The 24,134-nt window shown below is 39.4% G+C and overlaps 1 protein-coding gene across 9 annotated transcripts; it reads left to right on the forward strand.

The window, feature by feature from the left end:
• Window positions 1-34: 34 nt before the first annotated feature.
• On the forward strand, window positions 35-18,143 carry LOC5506162 (PH and SEC7 domain-containing protein 1). 9 transcript variants are annotated; one of them, XM_032374543.2, is made up of 20 exons: window positions 36-232; window positions 3,214-3,280; window positions 4,000-4,053; window positions 7,124-8,054; window positions 8,452-8,645; window positions 8,976-9,034; window positions 9,292-9,381; window positions 9,514-9,560; window positions 10,064-10,121; window positions 10,275-10,301; window positions 10,436-10,517; window positions 10,591-10,661; window positions 11,022-11,167; window positions 11,618-11,710; window positions 12,119-12,170; window positions 12,245-12,274; window positions 12,969-13,043; window positions 13,321-13,356; window positions 14,596-14,693; window positions 17,337-18,143. In XM_032374543.2, exons 1-20 carry the CDS (start codon window positions 98-100, stop codon window positions 17,356-17,358), a joined length of 2,367 nt encoding a protein of 788 aa, XP_032230434.2. In that variant the 5' UTR covers window positions 36-97; the 3' UTR covers window positions 17,359-18,143. The 9 variants fall into 9 exon arrangements, with proteins under 9 accessions (XP_032230433.2, XP_032230432.2, XP_032230434.2 ...); XM_048725013.1 differs by having other exon boundaries at window positions 14,596-14,681; XM_032374545.2 differs by lacking the exon at window positions 17,337-18,143 and having other exon boundaries at window positions 7,124-7,379; window positions 7,593-8,054; window positions 14,596-16,765.
• Window positions 18,144-24,134: the final 5,991 nt, after the last annotated feature.

Here is a 24,134-nt window from a genome sequence, read left to right on the forward strand (position 1 = left end):
GGGTGCGTTCGGATATCCGAAGTCTAAGCGGGCAGCTTGTCACGATTCGAATCGATCAAATGGCGAAGTGTTGAAGAAATGAGAAACAGTGTAGAACATGGACACATTTGTCACTCTAGAGCGCCATGCTTTAGGGGGATTTGGGTTCAGTGTTATTGGCGGCGTTGATACGCCTTTGCCTCCCATGGTCTGTGCTGTGGTGCAAAATGGAGCGGCACATCTGAGTGGAAAGGTGAGAAAAACTGTCAGTTCTCGTTCAACCCCTACAAGTTCGCAATCTTGCCTTCAACTAATCGCCCAACCTTGCAGAGTAAAAGCGAAAGCAAATCCCCAACGCAAGATTTACAATGTTCAAGCGTCTGGTGATATCTATTGCTCAATGTACAATCGAAAAGAGGAGTTTGTGATGGTTGTCAAAGGTCTACAAAGCATTCTGTTGATTCTGGTTGTATTATTTCACTCAGCCACCATTGTTGACCTACCGCTGCTAGGCCATTGCAATTCATCGAAAGCTTAAATTTCGGAATTTCTTATCTGTATATCACAAATGATCCCATTTATGCAAGAAAATATTCTCTTAGGAATGCCTCATTTGTTTGCATTTAATAACGAACTGTATTCTGTCTTGTGTCGTAACAAATTAAACTGGAATGCTTTTTATGTGGTCTCGTTTAAACGAGATGTACCGGCAAAATGTTTCTATAAAGCTCTGAAGGGCGTTAAAGTGGGTGATTAAACAGTTCTCGAATTGCTCACAGCTGTTTTACACTAGGGAAGGAAAATGGGGGGACTAGGAAATTTTTTTTAATGAGGTGCAACAACAAAAGTTGTAGTTTTGATAATTCTGACTGGTAATTTAAGACAGGCCATAATCTGTGATTATGGTGGTATTAATGGTAATAGATACTGCTAGGATAATCCACTGTTGGTGGTAGCCGAAATCACAGATATTTCATATCAGGTTTTTAGAGTGCAATTTCAGCAAGACTTACTGTTTTGTCTCAAGATACAGTAAAAAAAATACATTTTTTTTATTTCTTGGAGGCTTGCCACTATATTTTATATCTGTGATTGAGTAAACTGGTGATAATTACACATGCAATATTATTGAGCTTCTTTACAAAAACAGCTTATATTCTACTTAATTTGCAAGATAATCTTGATTCAGCAATTATTTACATTGCCTTTAGATTTTGTTATCACTCCAAATTATCATTAGAATGCATCTATCATTATGGCATTTCTTGAACTCTACTTGTTGACATTGTAGCAGTATTTTAGGAGGTTCTGCATTGACTTCAAAATTATTTCAAGAATTCTAGTGTCCTGATGTAATAACTGTAAAACACTGTTTCTGATTTTGAACTAAAGCTGAGTTTAAGATGAAATAGAGAGTGTATTATATTCTGTGTTGACATAAAAAAGAGCAACAAAAGTGAAAAACCTGTCACCAAGGCCGTTGATATATAAAAGCTGATAATTTTAGAATGCCATGGTGCTGTTTTCTTACTCTTGGTAGATACACTCTGACTTTTCTTTTTGTTATAGGAGCTGATAATTTCACTCCAAACTTCAAACAAGATTACTTACAGTCTGTGATAAAGTACATTATAAGTGTTTTGTTAATTGAAGTGATGAAATACTGGTTAATCCTGTAATTTGTAAATGATATTGAATATGCTAAGTGCCATGTTGGTCTGCTTAGGATAAGCACATATAAATTCAAGTCCAGCATGTTTTATACTAGGGGCCTATGGATTTTGATTTTTCATGCAAACACAGAACACCAGAATGCAGAATACATCTACAACCAGGAATTGGTAGTGGAGCTGGTTGCTGGCAGAGAAGTGGAATTGGAACTTGAACTGGTTGTTGGCAGGGGAGAGGAACTGGTTGTTATCAGGGAAGTTGAACTGGTTGTTAGCAGGGGAGGGGAACTGGTTTTTGGCAGGGGAGGGGAACTGTTTTTTTGCAGGGGAGGGGAACTGGTTTTTGGCAGGAAAGGGGAACTGGTTGTTAGCAGGGAAGAGGAACTGGTTGTTAGCAGGGAAGAGGAACTGGTTGTTGGCAGGGGAGGGGAACTGGTTGTTAGCAAGGAAGGGGAACTGGTTGTTGGCAGGGAAGGAGAACTGGTTGTTGGCAGGGAAGAGGAACTGGTTGTTAGCAGGGGAGGGGAACTGGTTGTTAGCAGGGAAGGGGAACTGGTTGTTAGCAGGGAAGGGGAACTGGTTGTTAGCAGGGAAAAGGAACTGGTTGTTAGCAGGGGAGGGGAACTGGTTGTTAGCAGGGAAGGGGAACTGGTTGTTGGCAGGGAAGGGGAACTGGTTGTTAGCAGAGAAGGGGAACTGGTTGTTAGCAGGGAAGGGGAACTGGTTTTTGGCAGGAAAGGGGAACTGGTCATTAGCAGGGAAGGGGAACTGGTTGTTAGCAGGGGAGGGGAACTGGTTTTTGGCAGGAAAGGGGAACTGGTTGTTAGCAGGGAAGGGGAACTGGTTGTTGACAGGGAAGGGGAACTGGTTGTTGGCAGGGAAGGGAAACTGGTTGTTGGCAGGGAAGGGAAACTGGTTGTTGGCAGGGCTCATACAGTAGTTAGTAACTTAATGGTCACATTTGTGACCAGATTCTTCATTATATCTAATTGGCAAACAAGTGACCAAAATATAAGCAATTGTGGGGGTCCCTTGATTACAAAATACAGTCAAACAGCAATCCCCCTTTTTAGCAGTCCTTACACAAACTCCCCAAATGCAGTAATTTTTTTTTACTAAAATACTTTAGATACCTCTGTTAAGTGGCAAACCTCTATTAAGCAATCACAATAATTATTATAGATTTATCATTTAATAAAATGGTGGATATCCTTGTTTCAAACATTAAATACAGCAGCGTATAAGTGACCTGATGATAGATTTATAGATTTTAAGATTTATATTTAGATTTTAATTATATATTATATAGCATTATATAGTTTTAGACTTATTCGTATGTATTTTTACCAATATTTTAATAAAGACATTATTATTATTAATCAAAGCTTTTGTTTTTTGTTACCAAAATTTGGGGTGTGCTACTACTGTAAAGGCCGTACAGTATGCGCATGTAGGACAGATTACAGCAACTACAGATTTGAGATTAGTGGCACACTTCTTGACAAAGTTATAAACCTTGAAGTCTGGTTGCATCTTAATCTATTTTGACTGATCTCTCTACTAGGTCCGTGCTGGTGATGTTATTCTTGAAGTTAATGGCAAGCCCATTACTCAGCTCACCACTAGTGAAGGTATTACTAATAAATTAAGTCTGCTAAGCAGCTTTATTGGTTACAGGAACATCAATGCTATAATCTTTCTGTTTGGCTTGTTATAGGGATTTAAAGTTGCATTTACATGCACTTATATTTCAATACATTGATATTCACCCCCCACCCCCATACCCTCCCCCAAAATACTCCCTGCATAGTCATAATGTAGGGAACACTTTGTCCTCTGAGAAAAATAATATTGGGATGGGAGCCGGGGGTAGTACTTCAGACTTCACCTAAAGTACAAATCAAATATCAGACTGCTTTCTCATGTTAGCCAGACTTGTTGGGGTGAATAGGTGGATAGCGAAATCTTTTATCACTTACAGTATTGTGAAATAGTGTGTAAAAGATATTCAAGAACCACTTTTGAGCCATGCAGTGCTTTATTTATGTGCCCATCCCTCCATCTGCCCACCTATCACTATACAAAGACTGGAAATACTGGACCACCCTCTTAATTTTTATTGTCTATGTCCCCAACTTTCTCCTTATCATTCTCTAGTTCGCAGACTACCTTGTAGAAATTACAATTGGGTTACTGGAAAAGATATAAAGTATCACAGTTTATATCTTTCCTTTCTCAATCAATTATCTGCTGATTGCTATGATATATTTGAAGCATGAAGAGTTGCTGCAGCATAATCACTGCCTTTCCACTTAAAGTACATTAAAATAGCTGTTTGCTTTTTTTTCAGTGGTGCAGTGTATTAAAGACTCGACAGATGAGCTCTTCTTACGTCTCAGAGAGGGTATGTATCATGAAAAGGTTTTCCCGGGAAACATTTGAAGTCATATTTTTCACACTAGATACATTAATTTCACTTTTACCATTTTTAAAAGAAAAATATAACAAGTAAAAATATAGGCTATGGTATCTAGGTAAGTATCATCCCCGCACATTAACGGTCAGGTTAATTTCTTTTTTGTTCATATATATATTGTTATTATCATTATCATTATTATTATTATTTGAACTGATAAATTATTACTTTAATAATAATAATAATAATAATAATAATAATAATAACAATAATAATAATAATAATAATAATAATAATAATAATAATAATAATAATAATAATAATAATAATAATAATAATAGATATTTACAATTAAGAAACTATAGAAAATTCTGTTATATAATAAAATGAAAAGTCTTACACCTCTAGGCATTCTGTTTCCGTATACTTCTAGTTTTATGCTACATCTTTGACTTTTTAACCTTTACTAAGGCTGCCTCCAGGCAACCAATTATTCAAATTTGCTCAAACCACACATACAATAGTCACTGCTAATTAGTATTCAGATTCAGATATTAGAATTGCATGAGCAGGAAGTCAAGCTAAGCAGGATGAGGGTTTTTTTCCTGAAATTAGATTTGTCTGAGAAAATTCTAGGAACTGGTCCCTAAAGATTTTGCAGCATGCAGTAATTTAGCTTAGAGAATTTGCAAGGTGAGATTTTGTTTATTGAAGATAAACTAATGTTTTTCATAGAAAGTAACAGAGCAGTTAACATTCAAAGAGGGCTAAACCAAAGCTGCGAAAGCAATATAATTTCTGTATCAAAAGAATGCCTGCTTATTGCTTTTGTGTTGTAACATATGTTTTGCTTTACAGATTAGTCTAATCTGTGTGAGGTATTCTTCTATCTTTTGGATTGCTTTTGTCATAGGAATTAGCTTGTTTATGAGAAAAAGTCACCACTCATGCATGCAATCAAAACATTCAAAAGACTACTTACAGACTAAGACAAACAATATCTCTAATATAACAATATATTTGATATATTACAATATCAAAATAGAGATGTAATTTTGTATTTTATCACAATCTATAGAAATATTTTTTTCTTGATTTGCTTAGCAGATTGACTTGAATAATTTTATCCTACAGTATAAACCTTTTCGGATAAAGCTATAACTGATACCCAGCGCTTGAATAACAAGCATAAGGCATGAGTGATTCAGTTTTGAGCGATGTGTCTTTTTTCCAAATAATTTCCTTTAACATTTTGCTGCAGTAAATTTACTATATATTTTCTGTTGTCAAATCTTTAGTATGTGTATTCAGTTGTGTTACCAATGCAATAAGAATGTTGTGGAATCTCTATACAGGATGTCTGCTAAGTCTAACTATCATATTTCAGACAAACTGATCTTACAGTAGGTGGCCAATTCACTCATACACAACCAATAATAATATATTGCATCCTCTTCCTGCTCAAGAGTTTTGCTGTTTCACTCTTTCTAATCCCTAATCACTGAATGTACCTAACTATAGCACAGATTACTGTTTTTGCTTTCATGCTTAACCCCTGTAATCCTAGCTCTGAGATCTCATTGACAGATCTTGTGTAACAGGATCTTTTAAAAAGTTAATATTAAGCTAGACTTCACAGCAGATATTAGGAAAAGGGAGGAAGTCTGTCTGCATGTGATTTTCAGTGATTTCAGGTATGTGCTTAGTGATCTTTTACCAGCCAGAAATCGCCACTGTATAATTGCATTACCTCCCTTTGGATTTCTGTTATTTTCTGTTATTTATCAGTGACAAATCCTTGTCATATTTACACTCAATGTTGATGCATTTGAAGTCAAGACTGACCCCAGACTCAGCGATCACTGTGTATACATCAAGCAGTTTTTGCTGTGCACTATAATTTGTACTGGCTTTGTCACAAATTGATTCAGTGGCACTTCAGAGTATGAGGCATTTCATTAGAATATGGAATATAAATTTAGAGAGACACTAAATAATATGGCCATATAGCTAAACTCAATACATATATATTTAGTTTTCTGTTTGTGAAAGAAACATTGCTATTTCATGCTTTGGTTAGGATTTTGTTTATTTTCAGATAAAGTTGACATCATTTTTTTCCTACAGTGTCTGTTATTTTTTATCCAAGAGCTCGTTATAGTCTGTGCTATCATGACATCCAAGACTCTCTCTATTGCAGAGTAATTTTGAATATATCACCCCAGCATTTCTAGATAATAATCAATTAAGTTTGATCCATGAAAATTGGTCTTTCATACTGACAACTAGACAGCTGCAAATGAGACTATACTGTATATTTATCATACAGTAGATTGCAGCCAGAATCTATCCACATGTCATTTTACCTGCTACTCGGGGGTAGCAGGGGTGACTACATGCTGTATTTGACTATCATCTCACATATGTACTGTATGTACATATATAAAACCGTTCATTAGTAAAATGCGTTATTTATCCAGTGAGATACTAGATCCTCCCTTTAAGGCGGTACACTATCTATCCAGTGAGAGATAGCTCCATAACTATTGGCAAATAGTCACCCTGATGCTTTGCACCTGTGTCATCTAATTGTTTAGTAGAGAAGGCATTGAGAGTGTTACCATACAGTACAGGCAACGAGTATCATAAGCTGCACTTGTGAGTACTCATGACTTGTGCATATTATACCAAAGAAGAATAATTTAAAATTACATTCCCAATAATAAGAGTTGCTGTATTGCGTATTTTTTATTTTTTTTTTATTTCGCATCATCTTAAAACATACAATCGTGTGCGAGCAGTACAATTTCTCAGAGTGCAAGTGGCTTAGTTCTTGATTGCATCATTAAAAGTGTGAGCCTTGATTACCAAGTGTTGAGTATTTAATTAGGGCTTAACACTCGCTAGTGGAGGTTATGATACTCCTTGCTGGTACTGTGGTCACCTGGTGTACTGTATTATGATCAACTTACTACTGTGATATAGTTAGTTGATATAGTTAGGTGGTGTTCCTGTTTTTGTCCCCGTTCTAACCCAACCTTCCTTTTTTGTTTTATAGACACAGGTGCAAGACAACGGGCCAAGCCCTACCTACGAACATTCACTGTTGCTGACCCTAAAGTCCAGCTATATCAAGCCAAGTTGCATCGAACTGCATCGGCCCCTTTGGGCCCTCAGCGCATATCCTGTTCAGATTATCAAAAACAGCGTCATGGCAAAAATAGAAGTCAACTGAACGCAAGTCAAAGCATGAGGAGAACTATAGGCTCAAAGTCTGAAGATACTTGCCTATCAAGTGGCCAAAGTGGCAAAGGGTACATACATGGGACAGATGGACAATATTCACCAACAGAAACAGATGAATCTTACAGACTTATGACATACTTTCCCATAGATGGGCGCCCTCCAAAAACTGTTGAAAAATTACCAGTTGTGAAGAGAGATAGGAACAGTTTTCCTGAGAATAAAATTGGCTCATCATCTTCTAGCATTTCATCTCACCTTAGTGCACAATCTTTTCCTCATAGTTGTCCTTATTGCGGTGGCACAAGTCTCCTGGCAAGTTCACCAGGGCTGCATAGGGAAGGAGGTACACCGCAAAGCCCTACTAGGATAAAGTGTAGGAAATGTGGAAAGAACCTACAATTATCTTCTAGTGGGACTAGTTTACCGGAGCGCCCCTATACCTCCCATCACCAGGGACATGCACCATCACGTCTAAAACCTTCGACATCATTACCGCCTCATGCATCATCCTCACATGGTCATGAGAGAATACTATTACAAAGTGGGAGTTTAGATGACCACAGGACTGGAAATGGAAGCATTGTACCGCCCAGAGTAGAAGATTACGATGGGCCCCTTTCTAGTGATTCTTTAATAGGAAAACCCAGATGGGTCGAACATGAAAGCCCACGAACACTGGCGTTCAGGCTCTTTAGTCTAGACGGTTTTACAAAAGACCAAGTGGCCCCTCAGCTTTATAAAAAGTGAGTAAATCTACGGTGATATTGGTTTTCATATACAAAACTGTCATGACACAAATTATTGGTCAGTACAAGATATAAAGATAGTGACACTGTACAAAGCATTGTAGCTGGCTCTGATTTGCAAAATTTGTGTACAGTACAAAATATACAGTTTACAGTACCTGGGAATGGCTATGTAGATAGTAACACATGCTTTTTAGGAACTATGCCCATATTTTCATCCCAGTAACACACTGTTTGGATTTATTGCTAAAAATCAGCTTTAATGCTTACATACTGTACAGTCATTGTTATCCAAATGTTTTTAACATTTTCTTTCAATACTTCGAAATAACAGAGGAGTCTTACTAAATTTTGTATTGTATTCTCACATTTTGTAATCATGTTCTTGTTGCAGTACTACATTTGGTAAGACAGTAGCTGTGGAATACCTAAAGCTCTTTAACTTCAGTGGACTTTCAATAGTGGAAGCATTGCGCGTATTCACCAAGGCCTTCCTGCTAATAGGAGAGACGCAAGAAAGAGAACGAATCCTCATTCCATTCTCTAATAGATATTATCAGTGCAACACACCAGATTATGGGTCTGCAGGTATGGAATTGAACAGAAGCTATATGTATAACTCAATATGTGTATATTGTATCATAAATGGTTTACCATAGATCCTGCTCCTGTGCATTTTATATTGAAGAAACTTTGCCTCCCCTCCCTCCCTCCACAAAGCAATTCTACCAAATGTGTGTGATTGGGTGCTAAGAGAGTTCATGAATCAAGTCATGAATCCTTGAGATGGTCATTATTGCTTTAAATGTGTGGTTGCGAAATCAACTGAAATACAGTAGCACACGAATCTGAAAACTTTACTTGACAGCTTTGACTATTGTTGTTGTGATGCATTATTCTAAAGTACTGTCATTTCAGATGCTGTCCACACTCTAGTTTGTGCAGTTCTTCTTCTCAACACTGATCACCATGGCGAGGTGAGTATTGTTAAACCCTTCTCCTTTATGTATAAACTTTAAAATTTGGATGGATGATACTATACCAGCTCAGACTTTATATTACTGGTATTTAAACAATATAAATTTAATAGGAAACATTGGTGTATAAAAGCCATGTTGTATAACTTGCAGTAAGTGAAGTTATATGTATTTTAATGCATTAACCAGTCATTAACTGTAAGCTCTGTGGTGTTTTTTTTATCTGCCATAAATTGTGTATTGTGGTTGTATTCCAGAACATTGGCAAGAAGATGACTCTTTCCCAATTCTTGGAGAACATGGCTGGGTTATGTGATGGGCATGATTTCCCTAAAGATTTGTTGAAGGTAAAAAAAGAACACCATGATACTGTAAGATAATGACATGATTGTTGGTAGCTCCATACAGTAGAGTCAAATACATTCAGTATTAGTAGTATTTGTTATGTATTGATGCATCCTTGTGGTGTTTTTTTACAGTCAATATACCAAGAGATCAGGACTAACCCGCTTGAGTGGTCCGGCATGTAAGTAGTTTGATCAACTATTGATTTATGATAACAAGTATTTTCAGGTGTTACATTTTGTGTTGTCTATGGTGTGCTATTTACTCTATTCAATAGTAACGTTGTAACATGTTTGGATGAATTGCATCCTTCATGTGCGCAGTCTTTCTAAAGTTTTATAAAGACATTTTTTTAAATGTTTGTTGTCTTCTTTCGAATCAGAAGCAAGAAAACCAGTGTCGAAACTTGTTGACTTGTTTCCACTCAGTGCTTTTAATGTCTCCTGTGTGATTGCTTGAAAAAAATAACCTTCCCTGTATATCTTTGCTGCCATGCTCGAAAAACCAGCATACTTTGCGGGCACTCCCAAAGCTACGCGGGGGTGTCCTTTGGGATCACCGGCAAAGTATTCTGTATCTTTGAGCATGCTTTGCTGCTCACAGTTTTAATGTTGGAGCTACAGTGCAAGTAAGTAATAGTAAGGTACAAATATTGAAATTAAATATTGAAATTATCTTTTATAGTAAGCCTTCTGATACACCGCCCACCCCAAAAACTCCAAGAAGTGCAAATGGTATACGGGTAAGTAAATAAGTATGTTGTGTTCAGTGCACGGGGGCTCATACAAAGTAAACAACACACAGAAAGAAAAAATAAATAAGCAAAATTGTTTTGTGTAGATCATCACAAACATAAGGTTTTACTAATTATAACCGTTTTCAATCTAATCTTAAGGCATCACCAGGAAATCCATACTTAGAGGTAAGAAAGCTTTGCATATTCCTTGATTGCACTTATTGTATAATGTTCTACGTTCTTTCTTGCTTCCAGGGACCCTAAGAGAAACAGCTTGGTCACCTCCGGTTATCTTACACTTTTGTACGTTGTCGTTTCAGATTCAAGTCGATGAAAAAGACAAATTATTTAAAGAAGGCCTGCTGTACCGAAAAGTTACAATGGAATCAGAGGGAAAGAAAAGTGAGTCGCTGTTGCTTGTAATATGTCATTTCTCTGGTGTCATTGGCTGAAGTGCCTTTGCTTTTGTCTCCAGCCTCTGCATGGAAGCGTAAATGGATACCATTCCATGCAACACTCAAGGGCATGGTCCTTTTTTTGCACAAGGTACTGTACGTTCCAAATAAAGTTAGTGTTAACCAAACTTTTGAAGAACTGAATCTTACTTGGTTTTGGCTTTCAAATTTGCAATTCTACGTGGATTTCGTATGGTATAATGAGGCTAAGCGAGATGGTATAGGCCTTTATACGACTGAGTTTTTTCAATGATTATTGTTACTTTAATACTTGATATAAAACCCTGATAAAAATCAATTCCGTACGGTTTGGACCAGTGCAGGGTGGATTTGGTTAACAATACTTAATGTTTGCTTAATATTCGATATACGTGCACACATTTTGCGGTTTAGGACAGTGTGAGCAAAGTTGGTTAGCAATACTTAATTATTGTTTGGCATTTGTTTAAAGCCTGATGAAATAAACTCAGTGGAAGACAGACGGCACTGCCTTGGCGTGCATCACTCATTAGCCTCCCGAGCAACTGACTATAAAAAGAGACCATTTGTCTTTAAGTTCGTCACAGCAGACTGGAGAGAGTTTCTCTTCCAAGCAAGGTAAATTATGTTTGTGCAATGAACTAGTGAAACTTAGTGAAGGTGAAATGTTTGTACAATGAACTAGTGAACCCTAGTGAGTTATGCTCGGGTGAACAGAAGACAAAATTTCCCAACTTAAAATGATAAAATTATAGCATTTATATAGCGCTTATACAGTAAAACCTTGTTCATGTCCATCCATAAAATGAGGAACACATGCCGTCGCCAATAATATACATATGTTATGCAAACAGTGCAGGCATTTTTAGGCCTGAAGTACTGGATGTTTTATCCAGCCTGGCGTTTCTATGGGTCTTTTGTAAATGTAGAGCCACATAAGCTTGAACCTAGGTAGTTTGAACACACCAAAAGAGATGAGATGATCCAATGAAAAGAAAATACCAATAGACTCATTTGGAACAAAACTGGGGACAACCATGCCTCATATAGTGTATTTTGTGTTATCAGGGGTCGTACAGATATGTCGGAATGGATAGCTGCCATAAATCAAGTTGCTGCCACGTTCTCAGCACCCCCTCTGCCCCCTCCAATAGGATCTTGGTAAGAGTTTAGACTAAATTCTTGGTAAGAGTTTATACTAGATTCTTGGTAAGAGTTTATACTAGATTCTTGGTAAGAGTTAATACTAGAATCTTGGTAAGAGTTTATACTAGAATCTTGGTAAGAGTTTATACTAGATTTTTGGTAAGAGTTTATACTAGATTCTTGGTAAGAGTTTATACTAGAATCTTGGTAAGAGTTTATACTAGATTCTTGGTAAGAGTTTATACTAGGATCTTGGTAAGAGTTTATACTAGAATCTTGGTAAGAGTTTATACTAGAATCTTGGTAAGAGTTTATACTAGATTATTGGTAAGAGTTTAAACTAGGATCTTGGTAAGAGTTGATACTAGGGTGTTGGTTAGACTTCGTGCATGCTGCTCATTGATGTTTTTCTTTTTCTTTTAGCAAGCGGTTCCAGCGCCCATTGTTGCCATTCTCAAAAACTAAATTACCATTGGTAAGCAAGTAATGATAAGAGCCTTGGACGTTTGGTTGTTTGTCATCTAACGAAATAAACATGTTCCTTTTTAGCCAAAACAGCTGGAAAGCCACGAATCCAAGGTAATTATCAGTTATAATGGTGTAGTGTTTCATAAGCCCAACCGAATCACAAACATTCACACGGCCGTAGCTGGCCTCGAAATATTTGGAGGGAGGGGGGGTGGGTACAATACAGAAACATTAAGAAAATATTGGGGGGGGGGGGGCACAGCCTCGCCCCTACTGGTCATTTGGGGGGGACATGCCCCCAGTGCCCCCCCCCCCCCCTGCTACGGCCCTGATTCACCTTGTGATTTTCGCCATGCGCCAAGTGGTAGCCGCCATCCTGTTTTGTAATGGTCACACGCAAGATTGCGGCCAAGACTTGACCCATCGCGATAAACATCGAGTAACCACTGCTACCCTGGTTCCAGGGCCTCGAACGTCTCTCTCAACCTCAACGTCTCAACCTCTTTGGCCATTAAATAGAGAGACGTTCTGAGTAACTGCGATAAGAAGCCAATTCTTACTTAGAATTCACGAGTTGGAAATCTGGCAAAGAATACTTTGGCGGAAGCACGATATTTCAATGTCAAAGCTAAATCATTCTGTTGCAGTAAATACTGAATTTTATGTGAATGCAGCTAATAACCTAGATATCGTATAATTATCGTATTATAAAATATATCGTTAGAATATAGTCTGGTCAACTCTAGGATCTACTATAGTTGTAGCTATCGGTTATTGCAAATAGCCTGATGTGTTTTTTCTATAGGCCTCCCAATGCCAAGAAGAATTGATCGACTGTCTAAAAGAGGAGCCACGTGACGGAACCACACGTGAGATGCAGGTATACCCTAAATGAATCCATCGCATTGTTGCGCCTAGCTCGCAGTAAATACTTGATCTGGGGGTTTGGCTGCACTATGTAATATAGTGTGGGGACATGCACAGACAGTTATAGGCACCAGGAGTGAGGTAAGAGGCTATGTAGCAAGTGGGTAACATAAAGGCAAAGGTATGAATTATCTGCATACTAAATACTAAGGTCAAAAATCTTGTTTAATAGATAGTGAGGTAAACAGTAAGCATTTTAGTAAACAGTAAAATGTTCTGGTTTTCTGAAGGAGTGGCAAGAGAAAAGGGACTATCTGGATTATGAGGTGAGTAGTTTTTCGTGTCGTCTCCTTGTGATTCTCTGATAAATGCGTTGTGACCCAATACTCTCTATTCCAATATAAGTGTCACATGGCTTACATGAATGCGTTACGTGACTTGATTCTCTGTATCTCCATTTCAGTACAAGCATTACATGACGTGCATGATTGCGTTACGTGACTTGATTTTCTGTATCTCCATTTCAGTACAAGAATTACATGGCGTGCATGATTGCGTTACGTTACTCGATTCTCTTTATCTCTATTCCAATATAATCGTCACATGGCGTACATGATTGCGTTACGTGACTCGATTCTTTGTATCTCTATTCCAATATAATCGTCACATGGCGTACATGAATGCGTTACGTGACTTGATTCTCTGTATCTTCATTTCAGTACAAGCGTTACATGGCGTGCATGATTGCGTTACGTGATTCGATTCTCTGTATCTCTATTTCAGTACAAGAATTACATGGCGTACATGAATGTGTGACTCGGTTCTCTATCTCTATTCCAATATAATCGTCACATGGCGTACATGAATGCGTTACGTGACTTGATTCTCTGTATTTTCATTTCAGTACAAGCGTTACATGGCGTGCATGATTGCGTTACGTGATTCGATTCTCTGTATCTCTATTTCAGTACAAGAATTACATGGCGTACATGAATGTGTGACTCGGTTCTCTATCTCTATTCCAATATAATCGTCACATGGCGTACATGAATGCGTTACGTGACTTGATTCTTTGTATCTCTATTTCAGTGCAAGCGTTACATGGCGTACATGAATGCGTTACGTGATTCGATTCTCTGTATCTCTATTTCAGTACAAGCATTACATGGCGTACATGAATGCGTGACTCGGTTCTCTATCTCTATTTCAGTGCAAGCGTTACATGGCGTACACGGATGCGTTACGTGACTCAGTACTCTATCTCTGTTTCAGTACCAGTCTGATTCTGTTCGCTCATGGCATACGTAAATGAGTGACTCGATTCTCTCTATCTCTATTTCAGTACAAGAGTGACTCGGCTATCTCTATCTCTATTTAAGCGTGACTCGGTCCTCTTGATCACTGTTTCAGTAAAGCGTGACTCTTTTCTCTATATCTCTGTTTCAGTACAAGCGTTACATGGCATACATGAATGCGTGACTCTGCTCTCTTTTTCATTTTCAGTACAAGCGTTACATGGCGTACGTGCATGCGTTACGTGACTCGGTTCTCTATTTCTATTTCAGTACAAGCGTTACATGGCATACGTGAATGTGTTACGTGGTTCCAAGCTCGAGAGTAAGAAGCGTGACAAGCCCAAGGGAGACCCAAGGTCAGACCCAAGGTCAGCAGAGTCCATTATGATGCAGATGAAGCGAAGTAGCTCGTTAGGGAATCTTGATTGCAGCACGGGCTTCCGAGCCAAAAATGTCAGGGAAAGTTATTTCATGGCTATTTACCAGTGAATATAATGTACTGTGCCAATTTGCCAATGAATGGTTGAAGGGAATAGTGAGTCTGGAGGCAAGGGCGGTAGGAACAGAATTTGTCAGACGACATGAAGCTACCTAATAAACCCACGAAACGGTTAACTATGATGTTTTTTCGGAGTTTACAAAGTCGAATGGTCTGTGTTTTAAATACCAACAAAGAAAGCGCGTCGAAAATTGTTAGAGGGGATTCCGTTGTTTTATCAGGTACATTAAGGTAGCCTGAAAAATTCTACACACACTATTTTGACCTGTTTCTTACCGCTGAGCCATGAGCCTGCAATACTGAGTTGACTATTTATACAGTTGTACCGTCATAATAGTGTATTTTCAATGGTCATTTATATCAGAGACAGATTTTTATATAGCGTATCTCATCCACTCCATTCACACATTTGCGTTTTCGTATTTATTTATTTTGGTGAAACCTCTATAATCAGTCTTGTTGAAAATATTCATATATTATATATGAATATTTATATATTTGAATGAAAGCATTTTGAGCTTGAATGTTCTTAACTTGTTTTCTTTTTCATGGAACTTTCCTAAATTGATAAAAATAACAACTCTTAGAATATTCATGATCTAGTATAAAATATTTTTGTAGGTTTAGTATCTTAAATTGATCAACAATCACCAAGAATTTAATATATTTGAATATATAAAGGGATATTATTGAATAACATATAGCTAAAAAAAAATCCCGTTATTTTCTCAAAAATAGAAAGGTGCAAGTGAATGCACATTGTTATTGTTTACAATGCAAAGTGAAACTCACGGAAGTATAAAAGAAGATGCTCTAAAATTCTGTTCCAAAAAGTAAGTATCTAAGTTCAGTATTTTAGAGGCTAATCTAGTGCTTAAATGAATGCCATTATTTAAAAGACTTGAAACTTTAATTCAAGGCAGCTGCTCTTTTGCTTAGCTCCATATACAGTAGAACCCCGCTAACTTAAACTCCCCTATAACTTGAACTAGCTCGGCTTTCCTGCGGTTTGAATCTAAATACCAGCCATTGTATACAGCTAACTCAAAAGCCTGATAACTCGAACTCAAAACCCTGATAACTCGAACTCAAAACCCCGATAACTCGAACTCAAAACCCTGAAAACTCGAACTCAAAACCCTGATAACTCGAACTAAAATCCTGATAACTTGAACTCAAAACCCTGAAAACTCGAACTCAAAACCCTGAAAACTCGAACTCAAAACCCCGAAAACTCGAACATCCCTGATAACTTGCACATGTGTTGTTTTTAAAGTCTATAACAATATAAGTAGCTTTTTATAAATATATGTATTATTTTCGATCGACCCCGATAACTCAAACCCCCACTAACAAGCTTCGAGTTAATGGGGTTTTACTATGTATATCATATGCCGAAATGAAGTCGGATAATCACAACAGCCCCCTTTTTAAACTGTCGCTGCGCGCTACCGTGGCCACCAAAACAAAGTATTATAAAAGATAGATTAAAAACGCACTTCTAGGCGTGCATTTTTACTAAAACCTTGAAATTGTATAGAGCTCGATAAGTTACGGTATACTTGTGCACTTTTTTTCTTTTTGAGTGGTAAGTAAAGTAAAATGTGAAAGGTGTTTCTGGGGGCTTATCAGATAATTTCCTTGGCGTACTACTTTGTGCACCTCGGGTAAAAAAAATGTGCATTTTTCTTTCAAAGGAAATCATTGCTTGAGTCAAAGAGTATTAGTTAAAATGCTACTCTGACTCAAGGAGCGCATATAGAATGGATATTAGGCTAAATTATATATTTTAGTTACAGTTAGCCGCCATGTAATAAGTTGCATCTCTTCCAGACTGACAACAAAATCTGGTGACTAGACAATATTAAATCCTTATACTTATAGAATTTTAATAACAACTCATGCGTCAATCATGTCAACAAATAAACAAAGATTGTAATGAGCTTTATGTTGATTTTTTTTAATAGAATCTAACCCTTCACAGGTCTTGTGCATAGCGTCATTCTTCCTCACTCTCTCATTCACCTTCGCTCTTTTCACAACTAAATCTTTACAATCATTCTTACATACTCCTTGTCTATCCCTCTCAGCCACTTTGATTTTAATATTAAATTATACTGGATACAAATACAAAAATAACCATATAACCAATTTTTAATCTAGATTATGTTCATTCCAATTATTTTAGTTTAGATTACTTCTCTCGATCAAATAATTATTGTCTCCATCAGGAAATTCTGTGGTATGTTTCGACAAGTAACCTAGCAAAAGTCAAATATTCATCTAGTCGATTAGTAGTTTTCTGTATGTGGTTTTGTAGTCAATGCCTTGCATGTTTTATTGGCTTCCGTAGTCAATGACTTGCATGTTTTGATAGCTTGTAACCTTGCAAAATAGATCACACAAAGATTTAGGCTTCATCTTTGATAAATCCATCATTTAAGCGTCTTTTCTATTCTTCTCCTTTCTCATCGCCATTACCAACTGCTGTTCTTGTACTTTCTAACCGCAGAACACACTCCAGCGACTGGTAATGCTAATCACCAATCAGATGCCTGGCTCTTGCCATGTGTGGCCATTCAGAAGCCAGGGTCTAATCCGGGGCATTCTGGGTATGACGTCAGCTCCTTGCTAACTGCGCATGCCGTTTTCTTGGAATCTGCTCTGCTGCCATCCATTTCTGAGTGTTGTTAGATTCTTAGAAAAATTGATTTTTGTTTTATTAAAAGTAATACGATATTTCAGGGTTATGCGAATGATGCAAAACCCGTTTTTTTTGGGAATGTCAACTATTCCATTATAACAGCGCGACTAGTAAAACCGGGAATGTTTATCTCAATCAATCACACTTAATTTATGTAGATATCCATAAACAGTCAACAAATTTTAGCAACTGAATTCTTGCTTGTGATTCGTCAAAAGAATCGCATATGTTTTAGTGTTTATTGTTTTATTTGTCTCGCTGTACCTAACAATATTGGAATAATGAATAACAATGAAAACATTATTTTAACTAGGGCATACTAAAATACTGGTGGAGAACCGCCACAAGTTGTGCTAACACGACTAAGTTTTAACTTTATATTAAGTAATTTGCCCAGAATGTCTCTGAACAATTTCTTTACAAATGTTAAACAAAGATATTTTAATATTTCGGACTAAAAATATTCCATAATAATCTTTTTTATGGTGCCGTTCATTGAATAATTTTTTGGCACAGTAACAGCAGAAGCTGATGTAATTAGTGAGAATTATTTATTATGAGAGTTTAAACGAGTGGAATATTAGTCTAAAAGATTTTAAATGAGATCACACCATACATTGTTTCCTGCTTGTTTGCCCTGCCAACTTGTTATCCCCCACCCCACCCTGTTTTTCTGTTCTTCTTGTGCGGTAGCCAGTTATATTTCGGGGTCAGTTTGGTAGCTCTTGGATTTCTGAAAGCCTGTTTGTTCACACTACTTTCTTCTTCTTTGCTCCTGCTAATACCCCTTGCTTTTGATATAACCTCTTCGTTTGTGGCCTTGGCATTGGCTCTGTTATGTCCCTTTCTAACATAACACTCTTGTACGCACATCTAGACACAATCCCCTATGTTTTTTGCGCGACCGATACACAACCTCCCTTATGCTAACACAGAACTCTCGAACACCCCCCTATGCACTTCTCATACACACCCCCTATGCGCTTCTCATATACACCCCCTATGCGCTTCTCATACACACCCCCTATGCGCTTCTCATACACACCCCCTATGTGCTTCTGATACACACCCTTTATGCCCTTCTCATACACATCCCCTATGCACTTCTCATACACACCCCCTATGCGCTTCTCATACACACCCCCTATGCGCTTCTCATACACCCCCCTATGCGCTTCTCATACACCCCCCCTATGCGCTTCTCATACACACCCCCTATGCGCTTCTCATACACCCCCCCTATGCGCTTCTCATACACCCCCCCTATGCGCTTCTCATACACACCCCCTATGCGCTTCTCATACACCCCCCCTATGCGCTTCTCATACACCCCCCCTATGCGCTTCTCATACACATCCCCTATGCACTTCTCATACACACCCCCTATGCGCTTCTCATACACACCCCCTATGCGCTTCTCATACACCCCCCCTATGCGCTTCTCATACACACCCCCTATGCGCTTCTCATACACACCCCCGGTGCGCTTCTCATACACACCCCCTATGCGCTTCTCATACACACCCCCTATGCGCTTCTCATACACCCCCCCTATGCGCTTCTCATACACACCCCTATGCGCTTCTCATACACCCCCCCTATGCGCTTCTCATACACACCCCCTATGCGCTTCTCATACACACCCCCTATGCACTTCTCATACACACCCCCTATGCGCTTCTCATACACACCCTCTATGCGCTTCTCATACACCCCCCCTATGCGCTTCTCATACAACCCCCCTGTGCGCTTCTCATACACACCCCCTATGCGCTTCTCATACACACCCCCTATGCGCTTTTCATACACACCCCCTATGCACTTCTCATACACACCCCCTATGCGCTTTTCATACACACACCCTATGCGCTTCTCATACACACCCCCTATGCGCTTCTCATACACACCCCCTATGCACTTCTCATACACACCCCCTATGCACTTCTCATACACACCCCCTATGCGCTTCTCATACACACCCCCTATGCGCTTCTTATACACACCCCCTATGCGCTTAACATACACACCCCCTATGCGCTTCTCATATACATCCCCTATGCGCTTCTCATACACACCCCCTATGTGCTTCTCATACACCCCCTATGCGCTTCTGATACACACCCCCTATGTGCTTCTCATACACCCCCTATGTGCTTCTCATACACACCCCCTATGCGCTTCTCATACACACCCCCTATGTGCTTCTCATACACCCCCTATGTGCTTCTCATACACACCCCCTATGCGCTTCTCATACACACCCCCTATGCGCTTCTCACACACACCCCCTATGCACTTCTCATACACATCCCCTATGCGCTTCTCATACACCTCCTATGCGCTTCTTATACACACCCCCTATGCACTTCTCATACACACCCCCTATGCGCTTTTCATGCACACTTCCTATGCGCTTTTCATACACACTTCCTATGCGCTTCTCATACACACACCTCCTATGCGCTTCTTATACACACCCCCTATGCGCTTCTTATACACACCCCCTATGCGCTTCTCATACACACGCCCTATGCGCTTCACATACACACCCCCTATGCGCTTCTCATACACACCCCCTATGCACTTCTCATACACACCCCCTATGCGCTTCTCATACACACCCCCTATGCGCTTCTCATACACACCCCCTATGTGCTTCTCATACACACCCTCTATGCGCTTAACATACACACCCCCTATGCGCTTCTCATATACATCCCCTATGCGCTTCTCATACACACCCCCTATGTGCTTCTCATACACCCCCTATGCGCTTCTGATACACACCCCCTATGTGCTTCTCATACACCCCCTATGTGCTTCTCATACACACCCCCTATGCGCTTCTCATACACACCCCCTATGTGCTTCTCATACACCCCCTATGTGCTTCTCATACACACCCCCTATGCGCTTCTCATACACACCCCCTATGTGCTTCTCATATACACCCCCTATGTGCTTCTCATACACACCCCCTATGTGCTTCTCATACACCCCCTATGCGCTTCTGATACACACCCCCTATGTGCTTCTCATACACACCCCCTATGCGCTTCTCATACACACCCCCTATGCGCTTCTCATACACACCCCCTATGTGCTTCTCATACACCCCCTATGCGCTTCTGATACACACCCCCTATGTGCTTCTCATACACACCCCCTATGCGCTTCTCATACACACCCCCTATGCGCTTCTCATACACACCCCCTATGCGCTTCTGATACACACCCCCTATGTGCTTCTCATACACACCCCCTATGCGCTTCTCATACACACACCTCCTATGCGCTTCTTATACACACCCCCTATGCACTTCTCATACACACCCCCTATGCGCTTCTCATACACACCCCCTATGCACTTCTCATACACACCCCCTATGCGCTTTTCATACACACTTCCTATGCGCTTCTCATGCACACACCTCCTATGCGCTTCTTATACACACCCCCTATGCACTTCTCATACACACCCCCTATGCGCTTCTCATACACACCCCCGGTGCGCTTCTCATATACATCCCCTATGCGCTTTTCATACACACCCTATGCACATCTCATACAGACCCCATATACCCTCGGAAAGGGAGAGCAAGGAGTGAGAAGACGCCCTGGAAAGACTGTTTTGCATCACACTGCAAGAAATGTTGATGTGACAGTTCCTTTGTCTTTGCGTGGTGCATAATTGAGTGTTAAATTTTCTTTAGTAAAAAGTAATGTGATTAATAGATGACTTGTGATTGGGTTAGCCCCTGGTTAACTTTAATCCGAAAAAGTTCGCCCGTTATTTCTCAACCATTTTGTAAGTGACTTTTATATAACAGACTCCTAGGGCGTCTTCTCCCTCCTTTCTTTTCTTTTTCTCTTCTCGAGGTCGATAGTTATATATATTTTACTTGGTCGGGCAGGTTTCGGCTAGCGCGTCGGGAACAGTTCGCGCGCCACTACGCAACCTTACTTGACCGGTGTTCTAACCAAACACAAAAAGAGTGTCGCAAGCATGGCACATTTCAGCCGAATTAGACAGTTAAATCCGTAGCGCTACCTAAATATAGGGACGTTGCATATAGGGACGCGTGACATATAGGGACGTTCGTCAAAATTACCTATACGGACGCAAATATCAAGCAACTGAGCGCCTGACATATAGGAACGTTAGGAATACGAGTCCGTGGGAAAAAAGGGGGAACACAGTGACCAATTTAGTCTTTGTAGGAGGGGAGGGTGGGTGACAAAAGTACACATTACCTATACGGATGCTCATAACAACCAACTGAGCGACTGACATATAGGGACGTTACAAATACAAGTCCTTTGGAAACAAGGGGGAACACACTGATCACTATTTTTTTTTTTGAGAGGGGAGGGTGGGCGACAAAAGTTCACATGTCCTGTACGGATGCTCAAGGTTTTTAATCTAATGCAAGAGATTTGTTTGAATCATAATGATCTAGTGAGCTACTTTCAGAAATTTTATGACTATAATGAACACGTAATTTTTTAGAGTGCAATATTCTGAAGTAGCATTTTTTTTAAAAGATGTTACACAAAAATTGCATATTTTTGCTAACTCGAAGAATAGTGGTAAAAAACAAAATCATTCTTGCGAAAGTTTACCACCAAAAACAACACTTGGCAGGGATATGTTGTTAAATTGTTTATTTTTGACAAGGGTAATTACAAATATGTCTCACAACGATAAGCTTTCTTTAGAATGCAGAAAGGGTTGGAAATTGCTAGCCAACTCAGCTGGTTGTAATGGCTAAATAACTACTTTTTTGCGAAGTAAATTTAGTCAGAAGTTTCTGACCAGCCTAGCAGATTTTCAAGAGTGGTCATGGCTAAGGCCTTTTTTTGCCAAGGAAAAGTGGTCAGAAATTTCTAGCCAACCCAGCTGAATTTCATGGCTTTAGGCCTTTTTTTTGCCAAGGAAAAGTTCTTTTTTCCCAATCACAGCAGTGTTCAGTCTGTTGTCAAATATTGCAAACTTACCTCCGCCACTTGATCCAAATCCTGTCTACCAACCGCCAAATGGTACTTATTTGTCACACTAAGAAGTCTTTGCACACAGTTATTAAAATAAAAAAGGCTAAGGAAAACACTTAAAAAAAAAATCATAGAGCCATCCACTCCCCTTGGCATGAGCACGTACATCGCAAGCTAGCACATGACATGAGCACAGGCTACCCAAGCCCTATTTTCGATTAGTGTACACTTTTTTATTTACATGAAACAAATATTTTGATACCCCGGCAGGATGTTTCAAATAATAACAATTGACCACAGGCTAAGTCATTTTGATTATTTTGAAGTATTTACTACTTTTTCTCATCCTGCAAAATTCAACTTAGATGGGCTGTCTGTGTTTTGAGCGCGAAATCTCCCGAGAGCGCGCGCGTGACACTGCAAACGACTTGAGTGAAATTGCTAATGGCAAAAATTCGCTTCAGAAAAAGCAATATAAAGCACAACAACGCTTTTAAAATGCCAACGAAAGCTAAAAGAGAATCGAGGGTGAAGAAAGACTAAATAAATACAAAGTAAATGCTGGTACTGGGTAGGAGAGCGCATTTCTTTCAAACAAAAATCAAGCATTACACTGCAGTGCATGCAAAACGGACGCTTGTCGATGTGTGACTGAAATTCATAAATTCAGGGACAGAGAGGATCCGATGTTTCAAAATGATGGTGAATTTCTCTTTCATCAAACTTAATTAGAAATAGAAGAAGTCAGGGGATAATAGTGAAGAAGTTTTCGTGGCCTTCGATCCTAATCGATGATGATGCGGGGGATATTCCTTGTATTGTATACTTAATTAAGTTACTTAGTACTAGTAAACCAAATCTCGGGGAGAGTTTTAGTTTCTCTTAACGAACGTATTCATCCGGTATTATAATTACTAGAAAACCAAATGTCTGGCTGAGGTTGCCGTTTTTGCTTCGTACCGCATAATTTCATTTTAACTTGGTCCAGTGTGGTCCCACTTGTCTCCCACGGACTCGTATTCGTAACGTCCCATTATGTGAGAGGCTCAGCTGTCCGTATAGGTCATGTGAACTCTTGTTTCCCACCCTCCCCTCCTACAAAAAAATAAATTGATCAGTATGTTCCCCCTTGTCTCCCACGGTCTCGTTTTCATAACGTCCCTATATGTCAGGCGCTCAGTTGCTTGTTATGAGCGTCCGTATAGGTCATGTGCACTTCTGTCACCCGCACCCTCCCCTCTCACAAAGACTAAATTGGTCACTGTGTTTCCCCTTGTTTCCCACGGACTTATATTCGTAACATCCCAATATGTCAGCCGCTCAGTAGCTTGATATTTGCGTCCGTATAGGTAATTTTGACGAACGTCCCTGTCACGCGTCCCTATATGTCACGTCCCTATATGTCACGTCCCTATATGTCACGTCCCTATATGTCACGTCCCAATATGTCAGGTAGCGCTACAGACCCCGGTCGAATTAGAGGAAAAATCGTGGTTTATTATCAGAATTTAGCCTAACAAACACTGTTCCTATCGCCCTTGTAGTTCATTTTCAAACAAATTATTCTACACAGTCACCCCAAGATTCAGTGAGGGTAACACCATCGGGTAACAA

Source organism: Nematostella vectensis, chromosome 3 (genome assembly GCF_932526225.1).
Source record: "Nematostella vectensis chromosome 3, jaNemVect1.1, whole genome shotgun sequence".
NCBI lineage: Eukaryota > Metazoa > Cnidaria > Anthozoa > Actiniaria > Edwardsiidae > Nematostella > Nematostella vectensis.

Excerpts from the sequence above, each read along its gene's own strand:
- LOC5506162 (XM_032374540.2), top strand. The coding sequence starts at position 98 with ATGGACACATTTGTCACTCTAGAGCGCCATGCTTTAGGGGGATTTGGG. Across the intron at positions 10,662-11,021 it reads TGGTCCTTTTTTTGCACAAG|CCTGATGAAATAAACTCAGT; the intron begins GTACTGTACGTT and ends ATTTGTTTAAAG. Across the intron at positions 12,275-12,968 it reads TGGAAAGCCACGAATCCAAG|GCCTCCCAATGCCAAGAAGA; the intron begins GTAATTATCAGT and ends TTTTTTCTATAG.